General features: G+C 35.8%; 1 protein-coding gene across 1 annotated transcript in view; it reads left to right on the top strand.

Annotated features, from left to right (window-relative positions):
* Nucleotides 1-21,635, top strand: part of PTPRD (protein tyrosine phosphatase, receptor type, D) — a 1,328,567-nt gene that overhangs the window by 1,282,891 nt on the left and 24,041 nt on the right. The window contains exons 36-37 of the mRNA XM_014953943.1: nt 7,911-8,030; nt 8,707-8,861. Coding sequence (XP_014809429.1) covers nt 7,911-8,030; nt 8,707-8,861 — 275 coding nt within the window. The remainder of the gene's footprint in view (nt 1-7,910; nt 8,031-8,706; nt 8,862-21,635) is intronic.

Below are 21,635 nucleotides of genomic sequence, written 5' to 3'. Positions count from 1 at the left end.
TGTGCTTAAAAGCTGCACTGATGTATTGGCAGCACAGTATGTTTTGGTTTTCTTTTTAAATTGTGATATATGTAAACATAGGAAAATATAAATAAAAATTTTAGCTGCATTTTACAGCAACTGGAAAAATTTACATGTCTTTATTTGGTAAGAGGTAGGTTAACATATCTCCCAGCAGATATATTAGCAGTTAAGACATGTTGCTGATTGGTATACTTTCATACTGAATTGTATTGTTTTAATAAAGAAGAATTAAGTGTCCAGTTTTGTTATTGCTCATTCCCAAATTTAATGGCAAACCAATAACTTCTGTATTGATAATGTACTATCAGAATTTTATTTCAGTTCTTTAGTGCTCTCAACATGCTAAGATATAAGTCAAAGAAGAATGTGTGAAAGAACAGTGTGATGGCCACAGTCCAAGAATTCCTACACCACTGTACGAGCTGGAGTCACCAGTTACTGAGTCAGAATTGTAAAATCCAACCAGATGGCTTTTCATTATGGAAGGATTCTCAAAGATGCAAGAGCAAGAAAATGGTCACCTCTCACTGAAATGCAGTCATAGGTGCCTAATTCATGTGAGAATCTATTCCTAGGTGTATACTAATGTAGACTGCACTCACCAGTAAAACTTAAAGTTCATTTTTCTAGGCACATTACAGGTGGAAGTGCTGTGCTGAGGTGGTGCAGCTGAAATACCCAGCAAAACAGATGTGGAAATGTTGTACTATCAGCAGGGTTAATTTTGTGTAGAAAGAAATGCTGTAACGCCACTACAAAGGCTGAAGGTAGTTCTGGTATGCCGTGTCCAGTTATTTCAGCTTATACACATTTAGAGTTGAGGACATACAAAATGTAAAAAGATGTTGGTAAATTACAGAGAATCTAGAACAGAACAGTAGAGATCAGAGGTTGGAGAAATGATGTATGGGGAAAGTCAGAAAGAATTGAATTTGTATTATATGTATAAGAGAGTGCAGGAAAACATGACTTCCAGCACATGAAAGGCTGTTAAAAATTTCATGGCAATCAACCAAATTCCCTGCCTGTGGAGCTCTAGGAGAAAGAAATAAACTTTGCAACAAAGGTGATTTATGTTAAACTAAATTCCAAGATATGTCATGAATGGACAAACTCTGCGGTCTCTTCACTGCAAGCTTCCAAGAACTTTGTGCACCAGAGTCCTACGTGAAATGATATGGCAATACCTGGTACTGTCAGAAGTACATTTCAAAGCAACTATCCATTTTTTGTGTGTTAAGATTGTGTTTTTTGTGTGTTAAGATTATGTTTTTGTGTGTTAAGATTTGTGTGTCCATAAATGAAGTTCCATATGTTCTTCATACTGTAATGTACTTTTCATTTCACCATACTTTTCACTGGTTTCCAGCGATAGGACGAGGGGCAACGGGCACAAAAATGAGGAAGAACTTCTTTCCGGTGAGGGTGACAGAGCCCTGGAACAGGCTGCCCAGGGAGGTTGTGGAGTCTCCCTTCTCTGGAGATTTTCAAGACCTGACTGGATGCAGTCCTGAGTGATGTACTGTAGGCAATCTCTGGTTTAGCAGGGGAGTTGGACTAGATGGTCTCTAGAGGTCCCTTCCAACTCTGTCGAATCTGTGAATCTGTAATGTCTCATTCAGTGAAAGGATTATTCAGGCTGCACACAGTGATCAGCCTTGAGGACAGGAAGACGATAAAGAAAAAAGTAGTCAGCCCATTCCCTTTTCCTATCAGTTCCATTGATATAAACCTTTTCAAGACTTTTTTGGAAAATTTTGCTCTGCTTAAGTTTTTGACAGGCATCCTTCAAAATGAATGCACTAAGACACTGTCTTCCCTACTGTTAGGAAGACTTCAATAAGGGCATATCACATTAATGCCAGCAATATAGTTTTGAATTGTTCTTGGCTTGTATAGATGAAGATGAAAGACAAGATAGAGAACACATTTCAAATATACCCAAGATTCCTTTTAATATTTGCTTCCTTTTGTTTTAATAACTGTACCACACTATGTCTTAAGGATCAAAATGGAAACAGTTCAGGGGTTATCTTTTTAATTATCAATTATCTTTCAGTATTAACTTTTAGCCTACTAATCATCAGAAATTTCAAAAAGTAACAGTTTAATGAGGGTTGATCTGCAGAAAGTTCATTTATGTTCGTTTATGTCTCTAAATCCTGTTTGAAACTCCTTTTCCAAGGCTACTATAATTAAGACCTTAGAAAGAATTGTATTTTACTGCATGAGTGATTTTTACCTATTTTTTAAATTCCAAGTACTTGGTTCAGATGAGCTTCAACAATTATAGAATCAAAGAATCATTTAGGTTGGAAAAGACCTTTAAAATCATCAAGTCCAGCTGTTAACCTAACACTGCCAAGTCCACCCCTAAACCACAACCCTAAGCACATCTACATATCTTTTAAATAGCTCCAGGGACAGTGACTCAACCACTTCCCTGGGTAACCTGTTCCAGTGCTTGACAACCCTTCTGGTGAAAATTTTTTTCTTAGTATCTATTATTTTCAGTCTTATTTGTGAATAGTTTGTATTTTTAATGTGTCACTTGACCAAATTGTTTTCAAATAAGGCCTAAAAAATGTGGTTTTGGGTTCTGTGTTCTGGAGTTTTTTTTGTTGTGTGGGTTTTTTTTAATTTGTTTTTTTGTTGATTGGTTGGTTGTGGGGTTTTTTTTGCATAACAATGTCATGTATTAGTCTAGTGTCAATGCTTATGATTTTTAGACTCAAATCAGCCTAATCTTTAGGTGGCAAGGCATTGTTGCAAAAAGGAAAATGGCTTCAGAGTGCAACTGCTTTGAGACAGAACATTAGCTGGAATATCTGCAGCACTAAGCTAGCCTAATAGGGTTTAAGGCAGTTTCCGTCAGAAACAATTGGCACTACCTTTTTTTATTGCATAAGTATTATTATCATTCAACATCATTGTAGATAGACTTTCTTTTTAAAGGAAGACCACCTGAAAAATGTTAGAAAGTTTTGTCTTCAGAAGACTATTACTACTAAGAAAACCAGAGCAAGAAGTTGTTTGATAGTGCTGTTATTTCAGATTCCACATTCAGCATAATTCGTATGCTGTTCTTACAGCAAGGAATGTGCTATATGAATCTGCCTACTACCAGTTTTCTCTTTCTTTCCTGATCTGCGTTTTGTCCTGATAATCTCAGATGACCTGTAACAGCTGCCTCATGTGTTACGAATCACCTGAAGGGGCTTTTCAGCCTCAGTGATGGAACTTTGTACTGGAAAATTATTTCTCTACCCTTGAATGTCAGGAAACTTTGCATTCATATGTTGATATGGAAATATGCTTCCTTCAGCTCTGCTGATGCATTGCACTGCCTTTTCTAGTGTCTGTGACTTGTTGAAGTGTGAATATTCACGAATATTCGTAGGAACTCCGTAGCTACTTAAAACTCCTCAGGTCTGAAATGGTCTTAAGCTTCTCATTTTTAATGGAAAAGAAAGCATCTATATTTTCTTACAACTTCGCTTTCAGTGAATGCTCATACTTCCATAAACAGCAAGGATTCGCATGGTTTAAGTGGAAGAAATACAGAGAAAGAAAATGTGTGTATGTTTGAGGGGCAGGTTAAGAGAATGTGCTTATCGTTAGTTATGTCTTGTAGCTATGTCTACTACTATGGTACTAAAAAGATTCATAATATATTTACTAGTCTTTTGAGAGCTGCTCTAATCTTAAATATAGTGGGTTTGGCAGTGTACAACCTATGATCATTAGACAGTGAAAGCTGTTTTCTGTAACCATGTATAATTGCTGGCACAGGAAAGCTCTTATTGGGTGCATGTGAATATAGGCTGACGAGGAAAAGATCCACTAGGAACTAGGAGCTGGGTTGGTAAAAGGAAGGTGAGGAATATGAAATTCACAAAAGATTTATTACGAACTAACTCTGAAAATAAATAAAACTTGGAATTTTCTTTCCAAAGGAGGACACGTTATTATCACTATACCTTACCACATTAAAGTTGTCTGTTTTCCAAACAACATGCACAAGTGAGGAAGAAATTGCCCCTACTACAGGGAAATTAAACACAGACCAAAGAGCTAAAGCAAAAACACATTTGGCAAATAATTTTAAATTGACTTGTTGACATTTAAATTTTGGATGACTCAAGGGGTTTGAGAATTTTTTTCTGAAAAAATACTAATATGTAGCCTCTGAAGAATAAACTTACTTTAAGTGCTGAAGGCTAGGGTCTTAACATATGATAAAACATTTATCACGAACTCTGTCTCAGAAAATAGTGTCTTCACAATTAACTTATATTATTTGATTCTCTGCTGCTGGTGGAGTTCTATAGAAAACTGTTCTGATCTCTCACAAAGATAAATTGGACTCTAAATTGTTAGGAGCATTGGGGATGTAAGGTTTATGATCACAGAGCAAAAGAGTGTAGGAGGCAGGTAAGGGCACATCTCTGAAGGAGACCTCTTGTTCTGAGAAAAATCAAGAGGCAAAAGGAATAAAAGATGCAGTTCCATCAACTACTGCTTCATGTGTTCCTCCAGAAGGTGAAATCTACATCAGTTCAAAATCAGGTTTTCTTTCTAAAAATTTGATACATATTTTCATCAGTTTCCACTTTCAAATAATATATACACTGGTCTACAAATTGTATTTATTTTTGAACAGTTGGGTCTGCTGCTTCCAGCAGCAGTCTTCTGCATCAGTTAGCTCTCACAGAACGTATTTTTGAAAAACAGAAAATGATTGGAGTTTATGTTAGATAAAATAATAAATGTAAAAAAAAAAAAAAAAAAAAAAAAAAAAAAAAAAAAAAAAAAAAAAACACCCACCAAACTAAAATGTACACCTAAAAAAGCAGGCACCTTTATTTTCTCCCAGCTTAACTAAAAGGAGCAATTTTCTACAGGCTTCTAAGCCTGAGTATATGCTTAACATATACTGTAACATATACTGTTATTACTGTACAAAATAAAAATAAAATTAGTAATTTCTGTTGTTTGCAAAGATGCTGGTAACTTACTATGTTCTGAATTTCCATTTAGTTCTTCTGTTGGACATTCATTTCTCTCTATTACACTTGGCAATTTTTTTTATACAGCCTTGCTAGTGAGAAAGCTGGTTAATTTTTCAGGCGTGCTTTCTAGAAGCTGGTACTGCTTCTATGGGCATGCAATTTATATGTGTGGGAACTACAGAGTAAAGAGGAGAACTACATGCTTAGGCATGCAAAGGCATAGCCAGAAATTTATTTCTTGTATTCATTTTATTAAGAGTACATAAAGTATTCTATCATTTTTATTGTTTTTGTTTTTCAAAAATCATTCAAAACAGGTTTTTTCAGAGGTTTATACTAAATCTGAAATTGCTAAAATTACAAACAGCTATTATGTATCAACATTTTCCATGAAAAAATGTCATTCTATGGGAATTAATAATTAGTAAATAATAAACCAGAACTTGTTTGTCTAAAATACAGCTAAGCAGTATAGGCATAAGCTACACTGTGTCTATTTTAATGATAAAGTGAAACTAGATTTACAAATTATATTGAAACAACTCAGTTGAAAATATACCTTTCTGTCTTATTTGCAGAAGACCACAGTGGCTTCTTGTAGGATTAGGAATCTTGCAAATGACTCGCCAATAAGCATTAAGTACCTGCAATACTTACTTCTTAAGTATTTCAGTAAATGGCACAAGGAAGTAATTTTTTAATTCCTCTTAATAATTAAATTAAATATTATACCCTATTAATCCCTTGTTTAGGACTGTAGTATTGATAAACATTTTTAGTTACTTTGTTCCAATTCCTTATCTATAAATTAAGCTATCAATTCCTGTAAAAAGTTTTTTCTTTCTTTTTTGCCTCTAATGAACTTTCATCACCTGCTTCAGTGTTTAGAATTTTTTCACCTATCTAGGTTACTTGTTCTCAGATTGTGATTTGTGAACCATTAGTGATCTGTGACCTGTAAGCCTGAAAATAAAATGATCTGCAAACAAAACTATTTGGGCCTGGGCAGTTTGAAAGTATATTAAGTCTGTTTCAGTAATATTATGCAGAGTGAGAAATCTGGAGAACACAAGTTTCAAAGATGCATTTCTTAGTTTTTCCATTTTGGGGGAAATCACAGGTTTTCTTTTGGATTATCTTGATCATTTACATGCTTATCAGAAATACTATGCAATATTCTGCTTTTGTGGTTTCTTACAGTTTGTGTATTCTCACTGAATTTGGTATGAATCCAGATTGGAGTGATTAATGAAGACATTTATTAAACAAATGCAATGTATTATTACTGGAATCAGAATACACTTCTGTGCTGTATGCAAGACTAATTGATAAGAATGTACTGTTATAAACAGAATGGAGACTGTCTCCGTTTCATCTATAAGTCACTGAAAGCAAAATACTTTCAATTATTTAAGCCGTACAGTGCTTTGTACCATGTTTTCTGATTGTTTTAGGGTTCAACATTGCTTTTCTCACAATAGCTTTCATCTTAAATGTGATTTTTACCTGAAACAAATTATTAAGTCTGAGCAATGATGGCAAACATATGCTTTTCTTATGCATCATCTTATACATAATTATTTCAGGTCATAAAAGTTCTGATTATTAGAATATTTGTTTTGAATATGTGTTTTGTAATGGAGGTTTCTCTGAATGAAATGCCTTCTGTGTTTCAAATTTTGATGGAATAACTCCTTCTATCAAACCACCTGTGAACGCCATTTCATCATATGCTTAATGACATTTGTCTGAGAAGAAAATTTCATTTATCTGTGTATTAAATTGATTTCTCAAAAGATCAGTTTTTACTGATATATTTATATACATATTAAATATTCATATCCAAGCAACAGCTTACATGTTTGGGGAATTATGTGAAATAGGTAAAATATGGCAACTATTCAAAAAAAAATTCAGTCTACTTTTACTGGCTTAGTACTGTTACTAAATTCTGGACTGTGAAAGGTGAGTTTCAGCAGGTCAAGGGAGGTTATCCTCCCCCTCTGCTCTGGCCTGCTGAGGCCGTACCTGGAGTACTATGTCCAGCTCAAGGCTCCCCTGTTCAAGAAAGACAGGGAGCTCCTGGAGAGGCTACAGCAGAGGGCTACAGAGATGATTAGGGGCCTGGAGCATCTCTGTTGCGTGGAAAGGCTGGGGGACTTGGGTCTTTTTAGTCTGGAGAAGAGAAGACTGATGGGCATCTGATCAGCACCTATAAATACTTAAAGGGTGGGTGTCAAAAGGAAGGGGCCAGTCTTTTTTCAGTGGTGCCCAGTGACAGGACAAGAGGAAATGGGCACAAAGTTGAACATAAGAAGTTCCATCTAAACATGAGGAGGAATTTCTTCACTTTGAGGGTGGCAGAGCACTGGGACAGGCTGTCCAGAGAGGTGGTGGAGTCTCCATCCCTGGAGACGTTCAAAACCCACCTGGACAAGTTTCTGTGCAACCTGCTCTGGGTGGACCTGCTTTGTCAGGGCGATTGGACTAGATGATCTCCAAAGGTCCCTTCTAACCTCATATAATTCTGTGATTCTGTGAGTTACTGAAGATATAGGCCATATTTTTAGCTACTATAAATTGTTTTTTCTTTAGTATATCTCATAGTGCTTATATAATACTAGTACTTATTGGTATTTATTAATTATCCGCCCCACTGTATTTACAAATACCCATTATGGCAGAAGATATTGTAAGAGCTACTACCAGAAGAGCTATTCTTGTGAATGATAAAAAAAAAATATTCTTGTGTTGGATGCTTAGCAGTTGTTGAACATTCTAACATCACATACTTAAAAAACCTATAGTGATATGCACTCAGATATGTAATAAATGTCAATTTAAAATGCATTAATTACATATTTTTCACTACAGGTGAAGTGTGATCAGTACTGGCCAAGCAGAGGCACAGAAACTTACGGACTAATCCAAGTGACCCTTTTAGACACTGTTGAATTGGCAACATACTGTGTTCGTACATTTGCACTTTACAAGGTATATATACTTACATATACTTACACTATACTTTAAAATTTCAGTGTAGGCAACTTTTACCCTTTCCTTTTCCTTTTCTCTCCCTCCCCTTCCGTGTCCCCTCCTCTCCCTTCCCACCTTCCCCACACACACACCTCTTTCCCTTTCCCTTTCCCTTTCCCTTTCCCTTTCCCTTTCCCTTTCCCACCTTCCTGCCAGCCTTCCTTCCTATCACTGTCTCCCTCCTGCTGCCCTTTCTTCTGCTTCCTGCTTTCCCCGACTGTCTTTCTCCATTGTTTCCTCCCTCCCTGTCTTGTCTTTCCTTCCTTCAACTTTTCTCCCTTGTTTCCTCCTATCAGCACTGAATAATGAGACTTCTACAGACAGTGTTTTTCTTACAGCATGGAGTTTTGTAAGTTAATACAGAGCTCTTGCTATGAAAAGCCATTTAACTGAATTAAATACTAGCTGAAGCTCTGGCACTTGTTGTGATGTATTACTGTGTGATATAGTTAAATCTCTTACTTTGAATCCTGCAATTTAGAATATAAGAAACATTTCCCTCCATATTTATCTCTGGCCTGAAATGTGATTTAAATGCACTTCACTGGTATGTATGCTTTCTGCAGTTATTTCATTGAAAAGTGCCAATATCATGTTAGTGTCAGTTTTGTCATGAGGTTTTTTAATTTCATAGAATGGTTCAAGTGAAAAAAGGGAAGTGAGGCAATTCCAGTTCACTGCCTGGCCTGACCATGGTGTCCCAGAACACCCAACACCATTCTTAGCTTTCCTGAGACGAGTCAAGACCTGCAACCCACCTGATGCTGGTCCTATGGTAGTACATTGCAGGTAAGTTCAGAATTTCTTTCAAAGCTTCTTATGTCAAGATTACTACTCTTTGTTTTCTTGCACAAGAAAACTTCTTTCAAATAGACTTTTGAGTCTGTCAAAGAAAAAGATGGTTGCAATGCAAATTCTGCATCTGACTATGGTGCTGCCAGCTTGGATGGGCCAGAATTATTTTCATTGGTCTGTGCAAGAGTAATTATTTTTAGGCTATCTAAAGGTCTAGAAGAAGAATGTTTGCAGGGAGAATACAAATATATCTATGGCATTCAGAAAGTAGCATGAAAAAGAAAGACAATAGTGTTGATTTAAGAATATGGGTATTAAAGAAAGTGGGTTTTGAGGAATGGAACAGCTTTTGAAATCTCTGCTTATATTATGTATGAAAGTAAAGAAGATAAAAATTAAGAAAGATAAATGGCAACTTTTATTGAAAAGAGATAGAAACCTTAATCTGTACTGAAGGTTAAACCCTCAGTTTAGGACTGTGAGGAGACGGATCTGCAAAGGATGCAACCTGGGGAACAGGTTGAGCTCAGTTCCAGGGAAATGAGTCTTCCATGCTGCTTGCATCGTAGCAAACCACTTCAGGCATTATAATATATGAATAAATACATTCTCAAGAGAAAAACATTGTCTAAGCCCCTCTAAAGTTCAGGAAATAAGGAAAATGGAGGAGAGATGGGGAGGGACCCTTTATGAGGGAGTGTAACGATAGGACAGGGGGTAATGGTTTTAAACTGAAAGAGGGGATATTTATATTAGATACTAAAAAGAAATTCTTTACTGTGAGGGTGGTGAGACACTGGAAAAGGTTGCCCAGAAAAGTTGTGGCTGACCCATCCCTGAAAGTGTTCAAGGCCAGGCTGGATTGGGCTTTAAGCAACCTGTTCTAGTGGGAGATGTCCCTGCCCATGGCAGGAGGGTTGGAACTTGGTGATCTTTAAGGTTCCTTCCAACTCTAACCAGTCTATAATTCTATGATTCTATGAAAATGAGGAAGAGATGGGAATTCTTTAGAAATCTTTGATAAAAGCAGATCCTTTAGAAAGCATTAAAATCACATTAAGACCATCAGAACATGTGCCAATTCATCTGCCATCATAGAACATATACGAATTCTGATACAAGCTGTAGAAGGGGTCCCCCTCATTCCAGGGGTATGTTATAGCTTACTGTGCTGCCCCTTTCAAAGCAAGTTCCTGAGATCACTGAATTTTGTGAACTTCATTTTGGGGTGTCTTCAGTTAATAAGGAGAGCTACTACTCCCTGTTCACTGAAGCTACAAATGCTTATCATATTTGAAAACCAGTCTTGCTTTTGTTATCCAAAAAACTGAGGAATAGGAATTACAAAGATTACAGATAGTAATAGGAAAGATTACAGCATAGTACCCCCTCTAGTTCTGGCTTCCTACATATTGGTAAGCCAGCCATGGAAGCTGGTTATTTGAACATTTTTAAAGTGATTAAAAGAGGCTCTTGTAAATGACACAGGAAAATAAAGTCAACAGGGAAACAAAATAAGCAAGGCTTCAATGCTGAAAAGCACAGACTGTTTAGAAAACATCAGAGAACATGGAAGACAGGCATTTAAAGTTTATTGAAACACCAGGGTTAAGCATGTGGAATAGATATAAATATTCATACAAATCTATTTATACAGTTTTCTGAGTATTTCCTGAATGGAGCCAAATCTTTTTGTACTTGTATCTTAAACCATTTTGAATATTACCTAGAATTATAGAATGCCTCAGCTATGATTTCATCAGCTTGATCCATATAGAGCATACCTCCAAAGGTGATCAGCAGTGAAGATGTTATGCTCTAAATCTAAACCAAAATTAATAGAAGAAATGAATCCTCCCACTCTGGGAAGGTTGTTAAGTTAGTATAATTACCTAAATTCTCTCAATGCAAAAATAGACTAATTAAATTAATTGTTAAGAGTTGTACAGCAAGCAATTGGAAAAGATGAAATAACATAGAAATCTAATTATCACTCAGTGGTACTGATGAACTGCAAGGTCATTATTTTCTCTTTGTCATTGTTTATGCATGCAAATTTCAATGGAAGTGATGGTCAGCTTAGGTAGTATGATTTGATGCCTTTTAAGAGACTTTTTTCCCCAATTTCCTATTAATTTATTTACCTATGTGCTACAATGTGCATATCTTGGTAGTAAATTTATCAAAGCTCTTTGCCTTATCTATGCCTTCTTGAGACATTAGGATTTTAGGCATTTCATACAACCTACCTTCTATGAAGCACACTCTAAAATATTCTAGCATTTTAGCAATCCAACTTCCAACATTTTTTCTATGAGCAGAAGAACTAATGAAACAAAACGTCTAGCAAATTTACAAATTTATGTGTCTTTGCTCAAAAATTTTACATGGCTGGGCATGTAACTGTTGTGCACAGTCCAAAATTTATTAATATACTCCTTAACTCATCAGTATTAATGTGCTAACTATCTAGCTGATAGATCAACAAGAATGAGTTACTAAGTCTTTCTTACAGTCATAATGTTAATGTGGGTGTCTCTTTTCAGGCATATTGTAGCAACAATATAATTTGAGATTTGTATTATGATATAATTTTGAACTTGACGTTATTAAATTCATAAAGAGAGTCAGAAGGAGAACAATGATAGAGCATCAGCACAATGTTTTTAGGCTGAAAGATATGTCTTTACTCAGCGACATGAAAAACTTTCACATTTAGTTTCAAATTAAAGTACTGGATGTGCCTAAACATTTCATTTCAAGCCTATAAAAATTATCACTTTGTGTTGAAACAGAAAAAGTAAGCAAGCTTTGCATGTTACCTATTTTTGCTTAGAATCTACTTTCAGATTTTTCTTTCCTCTCTTCTCTGCTGGTCACTTTGTAAATTTCTCCATTCCACTCTATTCTTTGCTTCTTATCCTCAGTCATTTTACTTTTTTTTTCATTTTTTTTTTCTCTCCAGTGTCCTGTCTGCTCTTTATCCTCTAATTATATGCTACTTCTGTCCCTCAATCCCACTGTGTTCCCAAACTTATTTAACTGGTTTTTATCTTATTGGTGAACCATTTCAATGTGAAACGCATTCCTACATGTCTTAGTATTTTCCCTGAAGAAAGATCTTCATTCAAATGGTAGTGTTCTGCCAATTTTTGTCATCCATCACCTTTCACTGCCTTCTAATAGTCACTCTTTTCCACTGAGATATTTTGTCCTTGACAAATGTCTCGCTTTTAATTTCTTCATTTGCTGGCCCCTAGTCCACCCCTGCAGCCATTTAAAAACTCCTCTTTTCCTTGTTCTGTGTCTTATCTCTCACTGTCTCCCATTTTCTGTTCAGGACTTCCTGAGTCCCTTTCCATGAAAGCTCATGTACTACCATCATTCAGGTATTAAAAGTATTTCAGACTTTCTCCACTAGAGCAAAACAATATAATACAAGACCGTATCTTGTATTCTTTGCCTATGGTAGATAGTCCTTTTCCAACTTATCCCACTGAAGAAGTAATCTGAGTTTGCTCCCCAGTAGGAACATGGGTTACATAGTGGGGAGTGGAAGACATCATCTGAGACAGCACTGATACCTTCTTTTATGTTTCTTTCAGTACCTAACAAACTGTCAGAGCACAGGAAATTATAATAATGACATTTTATAGAAGTATAAATAAAAAGGGTTTTACTTTTCAGAATATGTTTGGTAAAAAGAAAGAGTAGGTGTGAAGAAGCTGTGGAAGCATTTTTCTGCAAAGCTTTTAACCCATAAAAAATGAAAATAAAAACTAGCAGGCAACTAAGTACAAGGATAAGCTATTTGTCTATAATATTTCTGTGAATTTAGCTCAGAGCTTCTTACTGCTCAAAAGCTGAGCTCCTTTTCACTTCTGATTCAGGTCAATGCCCAGTAAAAGCATCAGGAGCATGTCTGGTTGAGGAATAAATAAAAGAGCCAGCTACCTGTATTTTGATCCTTGGAGAGTAACTCCCAATTTATTTTGTATTTATAAGTAAGTATTGTAAGTGAAGTGTTTAGCCCAAAATTTTCGTTGCTGCATTCTCCACATCTGCCTTAATATTGACCAACAGATGTCTTTCAGTCCACTTCATGCTAAGAGCTTAAGAGGGTTTTCCAATTTGCTTAGTGGTTTTGGGATATGGCTATATATTCTACAGAGAATCAAGGTAGTTGGAGATCCAGTTCACAAGTGTGGCCACAGACCAGTTTGTATAAAAGCTTTAGTAGCTGATAAGCTACTTTAATATCCTGTTGCTAGGAAATGGTTATTGAGTGTTTGAAGAATTTATTTAATAACTTACACTGTGCTCAGGGGGAAAAAGTCTGAGGTGAAAACAAGTGACAACTGAAGATCCCACCCTATAAACATTTGAATGCATTCTATTCACATAACAATCACCAGAAAAAAAATAATCCATAGTCTTAACTGGTGAAATTAACAGTGAATATAATATGTCTTACCATTAAAAATTACTAGACCTTATAAGACATGTTCTGATAAATGCATATCAAACAAATGCAAGCAGAAGTCTTCATAATAAATTTTGTGTGATGAAAGCAAAGAAAAATACAGAATTATGTCATCAAAATTTACAGTAACATTAGTCATTATTTGTTATCAATGTCCATGCAACAGATATTACATTGACACATACACTTTTCATAACAGCTTGGTTGCCTGTGCAATATTGAATTTGAATCTAATATAGAAGTCAAAAACATGTTGAGAAATGTCATACGTACATTCTACCAGTCATAGTTCTTGTGCAGAAAAGTTGGCAGATTTTTAAACTGAAAAGGTAGTTAGAATATAATTTAAGGTATATTATTTTTAAGGTGAAAACACATCATTGCTGAAAGGATTGTGAAGCACCAAAGATAACATAAAGGCCTAGCCTAAATGCAGATTATTTTAATTTATGTAATCAGATGTTTTTGTAAGACTACGTGTATGAAAAAGGTATAGTGATAATAATATGAATGAATAATGCCATTGCACTCTTTTTCCAAGAAAAAAATATCTATACTTTTCCATCTATACCCAGCAGGAAAGACAGGTTATCAAAGCCCAAATCAAGGTAAAGTTAAATTTAGAAATGTATTTGTTATAAACTGCCACATTCTGTGATTCTCACTTGAGTTGCGTTCTCCCACAGGCAGCTGTATCACTATTTTCAGTGTGAGATTTGGTAGAGTAAAACAGCTAAATCAAAGGTTAAACTGGATGCAAAAAAAATAATAACACAAATAATAATAACACAAAAGACATTTAGCAATCCGATCCTCTTTGTAGATACTTTTCATAATATTAACTCAAATCTTGACTTGGCTTATCTAGAATAACTTGTCTGCAGATTTTTCTGTGGTGGTTTAAATACTTGATACAGGTAGTTGCTTTTTCATTTACAGTCTCTTACATTTTAAGACTGTATCCTCTCAGTCCCTTTGTCCAGAAGTTGTAATATCACAATCCAACTGGTGTCTCCGCATGAGTTGGCCTAATTTGCAGAGCTGATATAGAAAAAAGGGTTTCTTTAATGAAGAAATGCAATCTTAAGCCCTAGGATTCTGCATTGGTGGGGCTGTAATGTGTAGTCTAATGATAGTGTGGAAAGCACGCGTTTTTGTTTGAAGTTGGATTAGTGCAGGCAAACAGGTGCTAATCAGATCACAGTAAAATAGCACCGAAGGGTGTTTGGAGCTTTATGCCACTATGTTTTCAAAACATCACAGAAACTTTAGTAGTTGGTTCAGTAACACTACACGAAAGCTCAATGTGTAAGTGCAATACTTTATGTTTGAATCTCTCTTTTTAGTACCAGCACCAAGGGGCACATCTTTAAGATACTTTGTGAAGTTTTGGCACGTACTGTTAATGCTGTTATTGCAAACAGAAAAACTTGGATGTTTGGAAGAATGTGACTGTTTAAGCAAATCCATGTCTGAGCATACTAACATAACCAGTTAGGACAGTAAAAACAAGTTAATTTTCAAAAAATAACAGAACACAATGCAATTTGTATTTCTTAAAGTAGAATACTAACCTAATTTTTGTTCAATGTTTCAGAATAAAAAATAAAATTAAAAAATAGATAGTTAGATGATAGATAGATAGATCGATCGATCGATCGATCGATCTAAGGTAATGATTTTCCAGTGGATTGTTTTACTTCGCTTCTACATCTTTGGAACCTCCCTTCTGCTTTTGCCACATGCCTCGCAAGTGCTCATTTTCTAATCCTGGCAGTGAGTAGTTGGAAGTTGCAGATGACTTCCTATCCTTCTTCACAGTGGGGGGGGGAAAATCCCTCTCGTACATATTCAGAAGTCTCTTGAAGGAGATTGAAAAATACTAAGAGCTGCCTCATCCCTTCCATCTCCCAACCCTAAGAACAACTCAGCATCTCTCCTGAGTTCCCTGGACAGCTGAAAGCTCTGGAGAGGAAAAGTATGACATTTTAGCATTTTAGTATGACAAGTATTTTAATATCACAAATACTCCAAACTTTCTCTGCTTTACCCATATGTCTTTATCCAGCAGCTACTGGTTGCTACTATATGTTAGACTCTGCTGGGTATAATCTATATATGAAAACACTGGAACACTGTTTCCTCTCCAGCTGTTAGCTGTACATCACCATATATCTCCTTAAGACAATTTTTTTCTCAAACTTTTTGTTCACAAATAAAAAGCAAAGGGAGAGGGATAAGGCTGTTAGATTCTTTTCTTGAAACAATGCATGTTTGGTGATCCTGTTTAGGATGTTTATTTCCTCTTAATATGAAAACACAGCAGTGCGTAAATGACTCTGGTTTTGCATTGTATTCCATTTATATTGATAGTCTCAGTCATTCTCACTATACTGTCAGAGTAACTGATTGAGAGTCATTTCATTTCTACACATACCTTCCTCTTGGGAGTTATTTCATTTCTACATGGTCCTTATATGAAATACACCTAGGCTTGCAGAGTTTGATACCTTGAGAGCTTAATCTCTGTTTATGGGAATTGTAGAATCTACTGGAAAATGAGAAGGAGTCTAGAAGGAAGGTTTATAAATGCTAGCTGGCAGAAAAAAACACTGATTGAGGGGTCATTGGTATAGCAAGACACTACTTGATAATCACTAGGGTAATGAATGGCATCACAGAGGGACAGGCATTGGGAGTTGCCTTCATGTTCTCACCAAAAATTTTCAAGGTTGTGAAAATGTGGATTCCAAGAGCTTCACAGTTGAAGACTCTTGACTGTTTTACGCTGAACATACAAGAGTTTTCACCTAATCACTGTGCTATGTTCATGAAATTATACAGGCAAAAAGCAGGGTCTCTGTCTGCATGCTGATAGAGCCAGTGATGGAGGCGTAGTGCTGGAATTTTTTTTGTCTGTACCAAATTTGAGTGTCATTAGTTAGGATCATCTTGACTGCAATACTGCCAGTTACCTTCCCCAACTGCACGCTTCTTTAACTTGAAAGTGACATGGGTCTTATTAGCTTAGATCTCTAATTTGTTTCCTTAAATTTAGGTGCTCACATATGAAAATGTGGAAGTATGAACATGACAAGGATTACCATACAGTAGTTAATGTACCAGCATGCAGGGTCCTTAAAGATTAGCTAGTGTACCTTGATATTTTTAGTTTGAGTAGGAAAATATTATTATCTGGAAATCCTCCATGAGGCGTCAAACACCAGAAAACTGATGCTGATCCACTTTCAAGTTTTGTCCTAACTTAGAAACCAGCACAGTTTTGCACAGCAAACCAGCCTTTCCTAAAACCTGAACTGAAGCTGCTGTATGTGTAGTATAGGCTTCCATTGTTCATAAGCACAAAAACTCAGTAACTATCACTGGAGTCATTATTAAAATTCGAAAGCAAACAAGTAACAAATAATAGCAGTATTTCTTCGTGAAGATTCAAATAATGGAAAATGCCTACTAGTGGTCTTTTCTATTAAATCAGCCCTATGTGTGTAAAGCCATCTTTGGTTGGCACTTAGCCTGTGGTTCAGGGGATTATACCCCCACCGCTGTGACTCAGGGCTGGATTATCTTATGAAATCCTAAAAAGCTGCTATGACTGCGTAGGGCAAGATTTTGTTTCCAGTAGAAGTCAGAAATCTGTAAAATTAACGTGGTGAATGTTATTACTAGATAGAATCAATGGTCCCTCTGGGCCAGCATCCTGTCTCTGACAGAGGCAAATCTCAGAACTTTCAGGGGAAAGTATAAAATTTCTGTGTCAACAATATTTCAGTCAAGTTTCCTCCCCAGCAGCAAGCTGCTAGTGAGTAGCTTAGCCCTACTTCATGAGGATTTCAATTATTTTCCCCAATTATTCCTTTAGCTACCTAAAGAAATGTATGAATACTTTATTGTTCATATTCATGATTGTACAAGCAACAAAACGGGACAGTCTTACTTTCTTCCTTGTCTAAGTATTATTCTCTGACAAGTAGTTTCACACATTATGTTAGGTGATACCTATTTACTGTTATTTTAAACATGTGTCTCTTCATTTTAATAAATGCTTTGAATAAAGGGAGTGAAAAAGAACATTTTTTTAGACTTTTTCTTGTTTTACATGTCTACAACTTTCCCTTGTGTTCACCCATCATAGCAAACTAGGACAGCAAAATATTATAACCTGCTTCAGTACTTGTCATATGAAGGGAGATGGCAGATAATCTTCACTTCCCTAGCCTTTTTGCTGGCTGTCTCTGCTTCCTCACTTGTGATGTACCCTTTTTTTTGAAGTCTTACTAACAGTAACTATTCCCCAGGCTTTTTATTTTTTTTTTTTACTTTATTTTAATAATGGGTAAGGCAGCAAAAATAATTCCAGAATTATGTCATTTTTCTTGCTAAGTTGTCCAATGAAGGTATTGAGGCCAGGCTTGGATTTGGCCAACAAATAGTGCCTGGAGACTGATGACTTTTCACTCAGTGAAGTAACCTGCCTGTTATTAAAATGTAATAATTTTCTGTAAGATTTTTTTTAACAGAAGCAATGCCTTTTCCATGAGTTATCTCAAATTGCAAATATGTTGGTGCTGATAATTATTTCCATATATATATTATCATGTCCTACAAGGCCTGTAATTTCCTTTGACCTAAGCTGTAGTTTGATACATTATTTGATCTGAGCTCTTAGTGAGTCATCTTACCCATATGTATTTAGTTAATTGGTTATTTTTCTCCCCGCCCATGTTTATATATATAATATACTCTACAAAGGAAAAGGAAATCTGACTGCTTGCAGCTGAGTCTAGTAAAAGAGCAATTAGGTTCTATCAGAGCCAGCAGCTGTCCGTAATGAATTCTGAATTAAAATTATGAGTGAAGAAAAGAATCCAGCCATCTGCAGGAAATGTGAAAATATTTTTATAACCCAATAGCTGAATTCTGGAAAGGGATATCTCTGAGATTTCCCAGCTGTACCTACAGTAAATTCCAGAATATCCATGGACATACAGTATACTGGAACACATTGCATCAACTTGGCTACCTAACATGTTTGGCTAACTTTGAACAGGCTGTATTTTTATCTAAAGTAATCAGAGCGAAAGCCTCTTTAAATCATCTCCCTATGTCTCTAGAACTAAAATGCAGCTTTAAAAATAGTCTTGTTATCTTTTAGTGGAGGCTTTCCAATCAGTATTCTGCCCTAAATATTAATCTTTCTTTGTTTTTCATACTTTTACAGACTTATTTCAGGATCTCATCACTTGTTATCATCTTTTGTCAATGACCCCTGTTCCAAGTGAATCCTGCATTGTGGTGCCTTTTTTTTTTTCCCTAAATTTTAAAAATAGGTTTAATTGTTGAAAAATTATCATAATATTATCCAAGCTACTTTCAAAATTCTAGACCAAAAATCCCGTGGTTTTTGTAATAGCTTATCCACAGTATTTGCTCCTAAGGTTCAAAAATCCTGCAAAAAAAGAGAGAGATTAGTGTCCAACCTCTAAATGACAAATTGTGATTAAGAAATGCGAAATGCTTAGTGGTATTAACCTCTCACAATCTGATGTTCTACTACATTACATAGAAGTCATGCTTCTATAAAAACTGCTGAGGGTAAAGAAATGAAATATCAGAAATAGTACCAGTAACCAAGATCTTCAGTTGTCAGTGGAGTATTCTCAGAGATACTGAAAAGGGTGTTTATTCTTTTCACCACTAGGTCTGGGGAAACAGAGTTCTAGCAAGAGCCTTGATATGAGCTCATCAAAGAGGATTGATAGATTTTTTTCCTCTGTTTTCTGCTATGTAACATCTCACTGCATTATTACTGTATTGCAATCATTTTAGTTTAAACCAAATGGTGACAAAATCATGTTTGTCTCATCCTCTGAATGTATCCTCTAGATATATCAGTTTTCCACAGTAAAGGAAGAGATATCTTGAAGTAGAGATCCAAAACACTAGGTCTGCTACTAAAGTCACATGAGCTTCAAGAGGTCCAAAAAGACTCTGAAACTAGGAAGCACCTTAGTGTTCAACAAGTACTTTCAAGGTCATCCTGTTATCCTGTACTGCAGAATACATTTCTCCCCACCTTCTTTAATTTATTTTCAGATAGCATCAGTTCACCTTCCTGTTTCCCATACAGATAGGGTAATAGTTCTTCTACATGTTCCACATGAAAATGTAAACAAAGCACATAAATATGCAAAAGTACAAAACAACTCCTCAAAATGTTCCACTGAACACAAAACAGGTTGAAATGCAAAGAAAGCAATGAGTAGTTAGCAGCAAGCAGCATAATTTCTGGTCGTTGAGTTCTTTGCTGTACTGTAATCTTCCTTTCTATTTATTGATGATAGATAGGATCACAGTGTACTTCCTGTCATAGATTACCCAGAGTATCAGTTTCTGTATTTACTACAGCTGTTCATGCATAGATCTATCTTTAATTGAAGGTAATGAGTCACAGTAAGAAGTGTTTTTAAAATTAACCTCAAAATGCATTCTGTTTCTAAACTGTATTTCACTAAACTCTTTTTTAGTAAATTTTAGTTTGTTCTTTATTGGAATGCATAATGACAAGAATGCTTTGTGAATGCATTGCACAGTACAAAGTACAAATACTCACTGAATCTCAACAAATCTCACAAAGATATATTTAGGATAGTTACTCTGACGCTAAATACAGGATGCGGTACACTGAATATATAAGATTGTATTTAGAAAAGGAGGAAAATAAGGAGGATATCGGGGAACTGGACTCATTTTGGAATGAAAAATTACAGTAAATCTTTGTGCACAGATAAAACAGTACAGAGAAATAGTTTATTCTAATTTCTTGTATTTATATATCTGAGTAGTTGAAGAAATCAGGTGATTTATAGTAAGATGTATATATAAAAATCCTCTATGAAAAGTAGCATTATGGCATGTATTGCTATATAAAATCAACAACCAACTCTGAAGGGAAGCCGAGATAGGAAAAAGAAGTGGTATGGGAAAGGGTCAATGAACTTTTCAGTTGACATATTGTGTAATTTCTGCTATATTCCATTTCACAAGTAGAACAATAAGAGGTCTTTTTTGCACCAACAAGTAATGATTTTGGGAAAGAAAGAGGCAGAAGTACTCTGTGATAGTCTGTCCCCTTTAAGGAAGAAAAAGCAAGGATAAGGAATGTACTGTCCCTTTACAATGGCATAGTTCCTAAGTTTGTCAGGTGCTCAAAGGCAGACATGTTGACTGAAAGGAAGAGGATTAGTTGATTTGATTAACAGATGGGGGGCGTGGAATGCCTGTACTTTCTTTTAGGATGTGGGACCATGAGACCAATTCTAGACAGCGTGTTTAAGCTTCTCTCCCAGGAGATGTCTAGAATGTTATTTTCTAAGAGTGCCTATCCAGCAAAGTCTAATAAAAGGATTTCTGTAGGGCAAGTTGTGTCTGTAACTTGTTGGTTAATAACCCTTAATGGATCCTTTCCTCTGTGAAATTCTTTTTTGCAAAAATTAGTTTCACAATTTAGTTATGTACTACATGAAAAATTACTTCCTGTTTGTTTAAGATTCTCTGTCTCATTATTTCAATTTAGGATCCTATTTCTTCTGTTACAAGCAAAAAAAGAATGGGCATTTTCATTTTCATTACGTCCTCCATGTAACACATAGTTTTATCCCTTTCTTTCATATCTCCCTTTCTGAGTGTTCTGTGCTCCGAGCTGAGATATCTAGTTTGATTAACCTCCCCTTCATACATTGTCATCCTCTTTGATATGTTTCTTCAACATTATGATTTCTCTACCATTCCTGAGATGGACCACACTGCTTGTCTGGAGGCAAATGCAAAGGCAGCCCATTAGGTTGGAAATTACTCCAGAATGTCATTCACGGGAAAATTTACAGAAACCTTCAGTAAACAGGGCATTCAAAGGGTGGTGCATGAATGAATGAGTGTGAGAGTGAATAAAGGTGTCACACAAAATCCTTCCAATCCTACAGAAACCTCCTAAATCTAACTGGGGTGCAAAAATGTATCTCCAGGTAAATGGCTGTCACATTTTAAAAGTATGCTCAGACATTTACCTGTGACTGTAATATTTGTGGTATCAGTTGTTATTTTCCTTCACTCCATTGCTTTACTGAACTACCTGTATATGTTACTTTCATAGTGCAACATGGTACATCTTCCTCCACTGCAAACACGTAAATTCTTTCTAATACTTGTGAGCTATCAGTTAGTGGAGTTGCTCTTTACATTATGCACTCTTACTACTACATTCCTGT

This window comes from Calidris pugnax, unplaced genomic scaffold (assembly GCF_001431845.1).
Source record: "Calidris pugnax isolate Ruff unplaced genomic scaffold, ASM143184v1 scaffold178, whole genome shotgun sequence".
NCBI classification, from domain to species: domain Eukaryota; kingdom Metazoa; phylum Chordata; class Aves; order Charadriiformes; family Scolopacidae; genus Calidris; species Calidris pugnax.
Note: the sequence above shows the minus strand (reverse complement) of the source record. Positions and strands in the feature narration are given on the sequence as shown.